A 12,061-nucleotide genomic window follows, 5' to 3' on the forward strand; every position below is an offset into this window, starting at 1 on the left:
ATGGTTTGGGCACTGGTTTTAAAGCTGGGGTCCTGGAGATTTACTGACAAAGACCTGCTCCAGGGAGGTGAAAACAGTGGAGCACCTGCCCCCTGCACCTTCTCTCTCAGGGCTATTGGTGCAAGGTCCTCCATCCCCCTTTCCTCCTGCTGCTGAGGGGCAGCCTGCTGTCTGGGTGATGCTGCATGCCCCCGACCCTTCACCAGAAGCCCCCTCTCCCCCAGGTACAGCACTCTCCCTGGGCGCAGGGCCCTGAAGAACTCCCGCCTGGTGAGCCAGAAGGATGATGTCCACGTGTGTATCCTTTGTCTCAGAGCCATCATGAACTACCAGGTAAGGCGATAGCACTGGCCATGGGTGTCTCTTCCTGGTCTCCCAACCAGGAGAGCTAGGAAGGCAGCAGCTTGTAAAGGATGAGTCTGTGGGTGGAGCCACCATCAGGGAGCTCCAGCTGGGGTCTGCCTTCCCCCCATCACCGTCTCCCCTCCTGTCCTTTCTCCTTGCTGCAGTATGGATTCAACCTGGTCATGTCCCATCCTCACGCTGTCAATGAGATTGCGCTGAGTCTCAACAACAAGAATCCAAGGTGAGTTCCTTTCCTCTCCTTTCCTCCCCTCTCTGCCCAGGGCTCTGGAGATCTGGGCTCCACTTGTCCCTGTCCGGAAGTCCTTCCTGGTCTTGGGTCCCGTGGCCTAGGGCAGTGCCTCAATTTGGCCCCCTCCCCTCTGCTGGAGGAGGAGTGTTCTGCTTCCCTCACAGCTTAGGAAGGGGAGCCAGCTTGTCTCCCCTGCCTTCTCTCCCAAGCCCACACCTTCTCCTTCACCACGGAGGCTGTCTTTGTTCCCTCGGAAGGACTCACACAGGTGTGCAAATGAACTGTGTCGTGGCCAGGGCAGGGGCGAGGGTGTTCATTTTTATTTTCCACCCCTTAGGACCAAAGCCCTTGTCTTAGAGCTCCTGGCAGCTGTGTGTTTGGTACGAGGAGGTCACGAAATCATTCTCGCTGCCTTTGACAATTTCAAAGAGGTCAGTGTCCTACACTCGTGTGTGTGTGTGCATGTGTGTGTTTAGTGGGGAGGATATGGGAGCCAGGTAGCGAAGCACCCTTTCCTGTGATCTCACACATCCTGGGGATTTTAACAGCCCAGTGCTTTTAGCTAGGTGGTCTGCCCCCTGCTTTTTTAAACCCAAAGCCAAACTTCAGTCTTACTAGATTTTATGTTGGGGATGCCCCTGATTGGCCAGCAAAGGATGCCCTCATTGAGGGCTACAGTCCCACAGTCCTAACCCACTGTGCAGAATACCTGAAGAGCCTGGTAAATGGTTGGACCCCTGGGAAGCCTGGTGATCTGTGCCTTAACAGGCACCCTGGGTGGTTCAGAGGCAGTGAACACACTGGTCGAACCCAAGGTAGTTATACTTGTTGTGGGAGGAGAAGCAGGGGTTCTCCTGAGGGGGCTGTTGTTGGTAAAAGGAGAGGGACCTCCTACTTGGAATTCCCCAGCCCCGGGGCCTGGCTCTGAAACCCCCATCTGCTTGAACATAGGATTCCTCGACATCCAGCCGCAGCTGCTGGTCCCACCCCTTCCTCCTCTTTGGACCTCTTCCCTAGCATCCATTGTTCAAGCCAGGAAGTGGCTCTTCCTCCTTGAAGCCAGAGGCTCAGCGGAGTCTCTGGACCCCTCTCAGCTCTGGGGCTTTCCTGTGCCCCAGCCTGTCTCCTGCATCCCTGCTAGGACCTCAGCGTTCTGCCTCAGCCTTGGCTTCCACCTGTCTTCCACCCCACTCCTTTCAATAACTCAGTACCCCAGACCCCTTGTTTCTTCTTGGCCTACCCCCAGAGGCACCTAGAGCCCAGACTAAGGTCACACCTTTACTGAGCCCCTTCTGAGGCCCAGAGCAAATGTCAGGTCCCAGGCTTTCTTATGTCATGTCCCAAGTGGCCAGTTACATAGAGAGTTGTGGTTACACTTGGTCAGAACCAGTCCCTTTGCCGAATGTTCCTAAGAACCAGGGCTCGGGGGGTGCTAGGGTTCTGCAGGGGACAGATCCTGTCACTGAGAAAGTCTGTTCGTTCAGGTGTGCAAGGAGCTGCACCGCTTTGAGAAGCTGATGGAGTATTTCCGGAATGAGGACAGCAACATCGACTTCATGGTGAGGAGCTGGGCTGGGTCAGGTGCTTGCCCAGCAGGGCCACCTAACCCTTGAGAGCTGGGCCAGGCCGACAGTGTGCTTTGGTATTCTGTGTAGAACCGCAAGTGGTTCTCTACTCAGTAACTGCTGCTTGTCCACTCACCCCAGAGGAAACTCCAGGACGAGGTCATTTTTCTGTCTTGGGTCTGGTTCCTTTCCTCCTTTTTTTGGCCTTACGGTCCCTGATTTGGATCCTTCCTGAGCGGCTTTCCTTTCCCCCAGCTTTTCCTCTGGCTTCACTTCTCTTCAGTCGAAGGTGTTCAGCTAGTAGGGTGGTCTCAAGAAATACCTGCTGAGGGACTTCCCTGGTGATCCAGTGGTTAAGATTCTGCACTTCCACTGCAGGGGGCACAGGTTTGATCGGGGAACTAAGATCCCACATGCCAGGTGATGTGGCCAAAAAATAAAAATAGAAGTAAGTTAAAAAAAAAAAACCTGCTGATGTGCAAAGGAAATCAGACCACGAATCTTCATTTATACTCATTTCTCTTATAGTTTGTCTTCATACACTGAATATTGTTTGACTTAAATGAAAATACTCTTATTTTGCTATTGTTCCCCAAAGCCTTCCCGATTTACTCACTCCTTTTGATTATCCCCTAATGATGCTGGTTCTGCCAGCCACCTACCATCTCTGTCTCAGCTCTCTGACCCTCCGGGCTGCTCCTCCCCCAGGTGGCCTGCATGCAGTTTATCAACATCGTGGTGCACTCAGTGGAAGACATGAACTTCCGGGTCCACCTGCAGTATGAGTTCACAAAGCTGGGGCTGGAGGAGTTCCTGCAGGTGAGCTGGGCCGGAGTCCTCACAGTGGGAGGCGCTTCAGGACAGTTCAGGACAGAGGACCAGCTTAGCTGTATCACAGTGGGTGTTTCTTTTCTAAGAGCCGAGTCATGGATGCTCCTGGCACCCCACCTGTCTTCTGTGGCCTGGGATTCAGGCCTTCCCGCAGAGGGCTCAATCAGTCAGCTCCAGGGCCAAGAATCGGACACTGCTGCAGGAGGAACTCCCCGGGCCCTAGCTCTAGGAAGGGATCTTGGAGGGAATGAGGAGGCTCCCCCCACTACTACTCTGTCTGCTCTTCCCTAGAAGTCACGGCACACAGAGAGCGAGAAGCTGCAGGTGCAGATCCAGGCGTACCTGGACAACGTGTTCGATGTGGGGGGTTTGTTGGAGGATGCTGAGACCAAGAATGTGGCCCTGGAGAAGGTGGAAGAGCTGGAGGAGCATGTGTCACATGTACGTGGCCCTCCATTGCTGCCAGGACCGCTGTTGAGGGTGGGGAGGGAATGGGGACATGTGAGTCCAGGAACCCTGAGCCAACCTACTTAGCTCCTGACTGAGCCCCCAGGAAGCCTCAGAACCCAGCAGGGCTCTCCGGCGCATGGTTCGGCTGAGGCACGGGGCCGTCCGCAGCGGAGTGAACACACCACTGGTGACCTCTGGCCTGGATGTGAGGTGGCCTTGGGCTCCAGAGAATTGGGTGTAGCCATTTGCCTGGTACTGTTTCCCGCAGCCTCAGACCCCAGGCCCACAGGAGTCCGTAGGGAAGCCACTGGGCCAAGCTGCCTTTGGAGCCCTGGGTGGAGGGGTCGGGCCCAGGTTGGTCACTTGGACTTAGGCTCCGCTGAGTGGCCAGGCTTTAGGACTGGCCCCCAGACCTGCCCTTCTCATCCTGCAGCTCACAGAGAAGCTTCTGGACCTAGAGAATGAAAACATGATGCGTGTGGCGGAGCTAGAGAAGCAACTGCTGCAGCGGGAGAAGGAACTCGAGAGCGTCAAGGTACGAAGTTACCTGGGGAAGGCGCCCCTGGGCGCTGGGGCCAGGGAAACTTGCTTTCCATCCCTGAGTCATGCCAAGTCCTCAAGAATCCAGATCTTGATTCACCCTTGGAACACTGATGATTTCACCCCAGGATCTAGCTGGAGAGGGAAGCTGGAGCCAGAGTGGGCCAGATGCACACACAGAAGGGTGGAGACCCCTCGAGTTCCCGCCTTCTCCTCCAGCCCATCCCCCTGCTTCTCCCTTGCCTGCACCTCCACTGCTTTCCCAGCCCAGCTCCTTGGGGCTGTTTGTTAGGGTTTCTACCAGGCATCCCATACTGGAGGGCAAGGCCTCCTCATATTTCAGTGTCTTCTCTGTCCCTCATTGAACTTTATGTAGTTGCAAAATCATGCCCCAACCTACCTGTTCTCCCACAGGAATACAGTTATGCCAGCTCTGTTGAGCCCAGCACATATCCGCCAAGCCCCTGCTAAGAGTCTGAAGTGCTCTGTCAGGAGTATGGAGGACACAGAGGTGGCTAAGGCAGGGCCTCGTCCATAGGGGGCTTCCAGCTGAGCAGTTGTACAAACCAGATGGAACGAGAGCAGGCCTGAGGCACCAAGGGCTGAGAGCAGCCATAGCAGGCTGCTGGTGGTTGAGGGAGCATCTACAAGGCAACTTCCACCCAAGTCTTGAGGGACCAGTGAAACTGGACTGGAGCACTGCCAGGTGCCGGCCAGGTGGTCGATGCTTCCATTCACCTCTTGTTACTTTGCATCCTAGCTTCCCCCAGTCCCCACCTGGGTTTCTGCTGCTCTTTGCCTCTGAACACTCTCCTGGAGACCCCGGTGTAGGAAGCCTCCCTCCCAGAGGCCTTCAGGTGCTCTTTTCCTGATGGTGCCCTCTGCCCAACAGGAGACTTACGAGAACACAAGCCACCAGGTACACACCCTGCGGCGGCTCATTAAAGAGAAAGAGGAGGCCTTCCAGCGCCGGTGCCACTTGGAGCCCAGTGCCCGGGGCCTGGAGTCCATGGGCAGTGAGGCTCTGGCCCGGGTGGGCTCTGCGGAGCTGAATGAGGGCATGCCCCACTCCGACCTGGACCTCCTCACTCTGGCCCCCCCTGCTGAGGAGGCCCTGCCCCTGCCTCCACCGCCAGCTCCTCCCTTGCCCCCGCCTCCTCCCCCGTTACCAGGTAAGCAGAACCTTTACCTGGTAAAAGCCAAGAGGTGCAGCCTTATTGTGAGGTCACAGGGGATGTGCTCGAAGGATGTAAAGTCAGATGGGAGGGGCTGGGGGAGGGTTGGGATCTGAGGGATGCTCAGGTTACTAGGGAAGGGATTCTAAGAGCAGGTGTGGATCTGTTTTAAGGAGCATAAAGATGCTGCTTCTGATTCCTCTGAAGACATTCAAGGAGAGGGCTTAGACTAAAGCAGGAAAGAGTGGGTCAGAGACCAGCACCACCACCCCTGGGACCCCTGGGAGTCAGAGTTAGAACCCCTGGGAGCCGCTTGGGCAGGGAGTTCATGCAGCCTGCTCTCCTGAAAGTCTTTAAGGACAGGTAGGCGAGCAGAGGGGTCTCTTGGCCCTTGAGTCACTGTGCCATTTCTTCTCCCCCAGACAAGTGTCCCCCGGCCCCGCCGCTCCCTGGCGCTGCCCCCTCTGTGGTGTTGACAGTAGGGCTGTCAGGTGAGTGTCCTGAGAGCTCTGGGCAGAGCTAGTGGGACCGAGGGAGTGTGTTCTTGGCTCCTATCTCACTGCTCCTCCTTCTAAATTAGCCATTCGCATTAAGAAACCTATCAAGACCAAGTTCCGGCTGCCCGTCTTCAACTGGACAGCCCTAAAACCCAACCAGATCAGCGGCACTGTCTTCAGCGAACTTGATGATGAGAAAATCTTGGAGGTAGCAGGGCCTGGGGCCCTGAGGAATGGGGCTGGGGGTTAGGGACTAGGGTATCCTTCAGGCTAGATCTCCTGGCCTTGGAGGAGCCCCCGGGCTCAGCCTTGGGGCACCAGAGCTGAGCCGGTGCTGGTGTGCTGCCAGGGGCCCTCCCGAGGGTGAGACCACAGCACTTGCCCTCTTGTGACTCCTGCCAGGACCTGGACCTGGACAAGTTTGAAGAACTGTTCAAGACAAAAGCCCAGGGCCCTGCCCTCGATCTCATCTGCTCCAAGAACAAGACAGCACAAAAGGCTGCCAGCAAGGTGACCCTGTTGGAAGCCAATCGTGCCAAGAACCTGGCCATCACCCTACGCAAGGCTGGCCGCTCAGCTGAGGAGATCTGCAGGGCCATCCACACGTGAGGCTCCCACTGAACTTTCCCTGGTTCCCAGCTGTTGGTAACCCACTTAGGATCTCCACCTGGGACCCCAGCCTTCCCTGGATTCCAGGGTATCGACAGAACTCCCTCAGTCATCCAGTGGCTTGGCCAGAACTTACTGCATCTGTGCTGTGTGCCAGACACTGTATGAGGTGCAGGGTAGTCAGCCCAGACCTTCCCTCAGGGAGCTCCCAGTCTAGTGGGAACAGTCCAGTAACACTGGGTGGTAACCACCAAGATGATGGAGGTACAGGAGGCTTTGGGAGAACAGCAAGGGCCAGGTAGCCGAGCTTGGTGATCAGGGAAGGCTTCCTAGAGGAGGCGATGTCTCACTTGCGACCTGAAGGATGTATGTGTATATAAAGTGCAGGTTGGGGCCTAGAGGGAGAGGCATGGTGCCCTGGATACTGAAAATTGACTCTGGCTTTAGTGTAAGGAGGGGAGCCAAAGAGACAGAGCAGAGAGGTGAGCAGAAGTCTTGCAGGCTGGGCCTCCTAAGCCACATCTGGGAGTTAAAACTTCTTAGCTGCAGAGGGAAGATACTGAAGAGTTCTTAAACAAGAATGGACTGTGCCTCTAGGACTTTTCCTGGTGCTGAGTAACATCAGTACTGGAGTTACTGGAGGTGAGGCAGTGAGTCCTCTGCCTCTGGCTGTGTGCTGCTCAAGACCCTGCCCTCCCTCCTTGCAGGAACTGGATAATGAAGGGATGACAGATACTGTGGGCAAAGGCAAGACCCAAGGTGGTTCCTCCCTCCTACACAGGTTTGACCTCCAGACACTGCCCGTTGACTTCGTGGAGTGCCTGATGCGCTTCCTGCCCACGGAGGCGGAGGTGAAGCTGCTGCGGCAGTACGAGCGGGAGAGGCAGCCGCTGGAGGAGCTGACGGCTGAGGACCGCTTCATGCTGCTCTTCAGCAAGGTGGAGCGGCTGACCCAGCGAATGGCTGGCATGGCCTTCCTGGGCAACTTCCAGGACAACCTGCAGATGCTCACGCCGGTACGGCTCTCCCCCGAATCCTGGTGGTCTGCAGTGCCCCCGCCCAACTCCTGACCTGCTGGCCCCCTTCCCTGCTGGCCCTGCTGTGACATCATCCTGCCCTGGCGTGGGGTTACTTAGTTCTTCCTCTTGCCTTCCAGCAACTCAACGCTATCATTGCCGCCTCTGCCTCTGTCAAGTCTTCCCAGAAGCTGAAGCAGATGTTGGAGGTGGGGGAGGTTGTGGATGTGGGTGCGGGTGGTCCCCAGGTCCTGGGTGGGGCTGGAGCTGTACAGAGAGGAAGGCCTGCCCTGAGTCCCTCTGGTGCACCTCTGGACAGATCATACTTGCGCTGGGGAACTATATGAACAGCAGCAAGCGGGGAGCTGTGTATGGCTTCAAGCTCCAGAGCCTGGATCTGGTAAGAGGGTAGGGGCGACACAGAGCCAGGGAGCTTGAGGGGCAGCGTGGAGCCCAGGTGTTCAGACCTGTTTCGTTGCCCTTTGCCCCCCTCGACCAGCTGCTGGACACCAAGTCCACCGACAGGAAGATGACCCTGCTTCATTTCATCGCCCTGACGGTGAAGGAGAAGTACCCAGACCTGGCTAACTTTTGGCATGAGCTGCACTTTGTGGAGAAAGCCGCTGCAGGTGAGAGCCCAGGACAATCCCCAGAAGCTATGAGGAGAAGAACGCTTGGGTGCCTTTCTTTCTGGCTTTTCTTTCTGATATTTCAAAGCTTTCCGCTGGGGCCATGGGCAGGGGCCACCCCAGAGAGAGCCTTCCTACAGGCCCCTTGCCCCACCCGGCCCTGCCCATGTGGGTGCTATGGGAGCTGGTAGAGAAAGGCAGCCATGGCTCTTTGCCCCCGCAGGCTGGCCCTGGAGCCTGCATGTCTCTGTGATGTGTGTGAAGCCCCCCACAGACATAGGGTCGCTGTTATTTTTGTCCTGCTCCTGAAACCGGGGCAGGCCTGGGGCAGCTCTGTGTTGGAGCCCAGCAGTCTCTGGCTCAGCTTCCTTGGCTATCTGGAGGGTCACGAGCCTACAGCCTCCACTCCTTCTCCTTGCCCGCCCTGTAAGAGCCTGGCTAGCTTGGTGTGCCCTTCTCCATCCATGTGGGAGCTCTGGAAGCAGGGCGTGAGGAACCAAGCTAGTCCCCGCTGCGGGGAGGGCTGTAGTCCTCAGCCCGGGCTCTGGTGACCACAGTGTCCCTGGAGAATGTGCTGCTGGACGTGAAGGAGCTGGGCCGGGGCATGGAGCTGATCCGGCGGGAATGCAGCATACATGACAACAGCGTCCTGCGCAACTTCCTTAGCACCAACGAAGGCAAACTGGATAAGCTCCAGCGTGACGCCAAGACGGCCGAGGTGAGCATAGGGTGGAGGCGTGTGGAAGCAGCGTGGTTCCGGCTCTTGGCTCAGAGAACTTTCGTCAGGCAGCTGGCTGGCTGATTAGGGGGCAGGGGTTGCACTGTGGTGGCAGGCAGCTGCCTCTGGAGACACATACTCCAGGGGGCTCTGGGAGCCCTTGTTCTTTTCCCTCCCACAGGGGCTGGGGGAGGGGGGGGGGCGCTGTTGCCTCTCCTTGGTCCTGACTGGTCCCTGGTGGGAGCTGGCTTCCCCTTCCCCGCCGGGCTGACCCCTTCTGCCCACCCCTTCCCCAGGAAGCCTACAATGCGGTAGTACGCTACTTCGGTGAGAGTCCCAAGACCACACCTCCTTCTGTATTCTTCCCAGTGTTTGTCCGATTCATTCGTTCTTACAAGGTGAGTAGAAGAGAGGTTTTTAAAGAGGCGTCTGCCTCAGAGAAATCGGGTAGGGGGAGAGAGGGCTGGGCTTCAAGTCTGGGCCTTTTTCATCTCCTCCTCTGAGTCCTGGGAGGGATCAATGGAAGCTGGCCACAGGCCTCTTAGCTGTGAACTGGTGGGCAGGGTGGGGGCCCAGGCCCTTCCTGTCATTGTTTGGGGCAGGAAGTACCCCTCCAGAGGGTGGCCACCTGGGGTTGCTGGTCCCACTGACACCCACTCTCCACCCTCAGTGTCAGCTCCTCCCCTCATAGCCTGTGTGAGCCTCAGCACACATACACAACCATCCTTAAACACACACACCCTCAACACACACACACCATCCTTATACACACACACACCATCCTTATACACACATACCATCCTTATACACACACACCATCTTCCACACACACACACAAACACCATCCTTATACACACACCATCCTCAACGCACACACACACACACCATCTTTCTTGGTTCATAGGAAGCAGAACAAGAGAACGAAGCCCGAAAGAAACAGGAGGAGGTAATGCGGGAGAAGCAGCTGGCTCAGGAAGCCAAGAAACTGGATGCCAAGGTGGGTGGGACCAAGAGCTGGGGCCTGGAGAACAGGGCAAAGGCTTAGGTGGAGGGTGGAGCAGACAGCTGGAGCCCCAAGACCACCCAGAGGGCCTGATGCTAGCTAGAGTCCACGGGCTGGGGAGAGGGGCTACAAGAGGGGACTCCCAGGCCATGGGGGTGGGGTGCTGGTGAGCGGGTCTGAGTGCATCTTGAGGCAGGAACCAGCCCCTTGGAGCGTTAGTGCTGACTCCCTTCCCCTTCAAATGCTCGGCCCTAGACCCCATCTCAGCGGAACAAGTGGCAGCAGCAGGAGCTGATTGCAGAGTTGAGGCGGCGCCAAGCCAAGGAGCACCGGCCTGTTTACGAGGGGAAGGATGGTACCATTGAGGACATCATCACAGGTGGGCCCTTTGCCCTTCCTGACGCCTGGCCGCTGGGTGGCTCCCAAACCCCTCCCATAGCCCTTTGGGCCTCCTCCCACCCCACCCCCATGGGGCCTGACCACTGTGTCTCTCTCCTGGGCCACAGTGCTGAAGAGTGTCCCTTTCACGGCTCGTACTGCCAAGCGGGGCTCACGCTTCTTCTGTGATGCAGCCCACCATGATGAGTCAAACTGTTAACCCCCAAGGCTGGGGCCCTTGACAGGTACTGGGCACCACAGCTGCCCTCTGCATGCCCACCTCCCAGCACTCCTGCTGGGACCCACAGGCACCTCCTCTCCTGCATGATTTGGAACCATCCTCTGGCAGCCTCGTGGTGACGGGGGACACATACTTCTTCCCTTGCATGCCCCATGCTCTGAGAAGCGTGACTGATCCCCTGCATGTACCCTCAGGGAAGTGGTGCTCTCCCACTAATGCTGTCCTGGCTTCTACTAAGACCCAAGGGGTAGGGAGCTGTCCAAATAGGCAGGACCAGGCGCCACCTCTGATTACTGAGGCTGAGCAGCTCCAGTCCTGGGCCTGGGTGTCCGTTGTCCTTGCCTCCTCAAATGAGCTCTGGCAGTGGCTTCTGCCCAGGGACATCAGATGACCCTTGACCTGTATCCTGATATCCAATCTGCCTGGCATCTCTTCCCAGCTTCCAGCTCTTGCTGAGTCCACCTTGTTTCTGCCATTCCCTAGTGACCTCTAGTATCCCCGCCTATTCTTCTGAACATGCAGAGTCCACCCTGACTGTCCACTCCAGCCTCTTTTAATCTCACTCATCAGCCTCACGGCTGGCTCTTCGCTAGACCTGCCTGTGGGGCTGGGCCTACAGAAGGTGGGCCTGGCCCAGCCTCCCTGCCTATTCACAGGCCTCTTGTCTTCCCCACAGGCCTCCACCACCAGCCCCTCGTCGTTCGCCATCCAGCCAGGAGTGCTGCACCACCCGCTGGCCCCCCTCGGGCTCCAGGCCCCCACTGAGACCCTCCTGGAAGCAGAAGCACTTCAACCCTCGGAGTCCTGCAGGTCCAGCCAGTGCACCTGAAGCCCTGCAGCTGTCCAAGGGCCCAGCAGAGGGCTGTGCTGCTCTCAGTCCATCCCAGCTCTCAAAGCTGCAGCTTGCCTGCCACCTCTGTGGGCACTAGGCCTTTCAGGGCCTGGCACTTCCCTGGTGCCTCCAGCACTGCACTTTGCTCCCAAGGTCTTCAACTTCATTTCCTCAAGAGCCAGCTCAGGGCTAGAAAAACCATTTCCAGCTTTAAGCTAGGCCACGGGCACCTAGGCCCGCCGTCACTAGAGGCAGAGGGAGGAGAGGAGAAAGCAAGTATCCCTTCTTTTTTCCCCTTACTTTTTGAATCCCAGTGGTCAGCTGTGATCTAGGAGTGTCCAAGCTTAGCAAGCCCTGGACCCTGCCAGCCTCAGGTCTCCTTCTACCAGGAGCAAGGCCCTCCTAAGCCTGGGCCTGCCCAGCTGTGCCCTAGTGACAAGGAGGAGCGATCCCACACTCCCTGCCCATGGCCCTTTGCAGTCAAGGCTGACTCTGTCCTTGCCAATGTGAGCAGAGGGGTCGTTTCCTCTTCCCCAACCTGGAGACAGCAAGACAAAGGATGTGCCAACAGCATCCTCATTTTTCCCAGCTAGGTTTTGCTGGCAGGGGGCAGGGTCATGGTGGTCTCAGCTGTTTTCTCCATCCCCTGCCAGTTTCTTCTCAGTCCCTGAAGGGAACACAGGGGCCCACTCCTTTTTGTACATGTACTACTTCCTTCTCTCTTGTATATAAACCCCCAAACCTTCCTTCTCTCAACAAAGGCTTGAAATACCAGGCCTGACTCTGTCTCCTTTTTCTGAGCATAGGGGCTACATCGGCCATTTAGGCTGACCTAAGCCACAGGGGGGCTTCCCTGGTGGCTCAGCAGTAAAGAATCTGCCTGCGATGCAGGAGACGTAGGTTCAGTCCCTGAGTGGGGAAGATCCCCTGGAGAAGGGCATGGCAACCCACTCCAGTATTCTTGCCTAGAGAAGCCCATGGA

The 12,061-nt window shown here is 57.2% G+C and overlaps 1 protein-coding gene across 5 annotated transcripts in view; it reads left to right on the top strand.

Moving 5' to 3' along the window:
- The window catches only part of FMNL3 (formin like 3), a 51,622-nt gene extending 39,769 nt beyond the window's left edge, over nt 1–11,853 (top strand). For 2 of the 5 annotated variants that reach the window (XM_061416197.1, XM_061416201.1), the window contains 21 exons: nt 225–333; nt 510–586; nt 933–1,026; nt 2,080–2,154; nt 2,869–2,979; nt 3,283–3,432; nt 3,875–3,976; nt 4,874–5,153; nt 5,579–5,647; nt 5,737–5,861; nt 6,056–6,258; nt 7,044–7,278; nt 7,419–7,487; nt 7,598–7,678; nt 7,778–7,907; nt 8,465–8,625; nt 8,922–9,023; nt 9,530–9,622; nt 9,884–10,007; nt 10,135–10,251; nt 10,924–11,011. In XM_061416197.1, the coding sequence (XP_061272181.1) occupies nt 225–333; nt 510–586; nt 933–1,026; nt 2,080–2,154; nt 2,869–2,979; nt 3,283–3,432; nt 3,875–3,976; nt 4,874–5,153; nt 5,579–5,647; nt 5,737–5,861; nt 6,056–6,258; nt 7,044–7,278; nt 7,419–7,487; nt 7,598–7,678; nt 7,778–7,907; nt 8,465–8,625; nt 8,922–9,023; nt 9,530–9,622; nt 9,884–10,007; nt 10,135–10,226 (2,482 nt within the window). In that variant the 3' untranslated portion in view covers nt 10,227–10,251; nt 10,924–11,011. Of the gene's footprint in view, nt 1–224; nt 334–509; nt 587–932; nt 1,027–2,079; nt 2,155–2,868; nt 2,980–3,282; nt 3,433–3,874; nt 3,977–4,873; nt 5,154–5,578; nt 5,648–5,736; nt 5,862–6,055; nt 6,259–7,043; nt 7,279–7,418; nt 7,488–7,597; nt 7,679–7,777; nt 7,908–8,464; nt 8,626–8,921; nt 9,024–9,529; nt 9,623–9,883; nt 10,008–10,134; nt 10,252–10,923 lie in introns of all 5 variants that reach the window. The other 3 variants (XM_061416199.1, XM_061416202.1, XM_061416200.1) reach the window with 2 other exon arrangements.
- The last annotated feature ends 208 nt before the right edge of the window (nt 11,854–12,061 follow it).

The sequence above is a fragment of the Bos javanicus genome, chromosome 5 (assembly GCF_032452875.1).
Source record: "Bos javanicus breed banteng chromosome 5, ARS-OSU_banteng_1.0, whole genome shotgun sequence".
NCBI classification, from domain to species: Eukaryota; Metazoa; Chordata; class Mammalia; order Artiodactyla; family Bovidae; genus Bos; species Bos javanicus.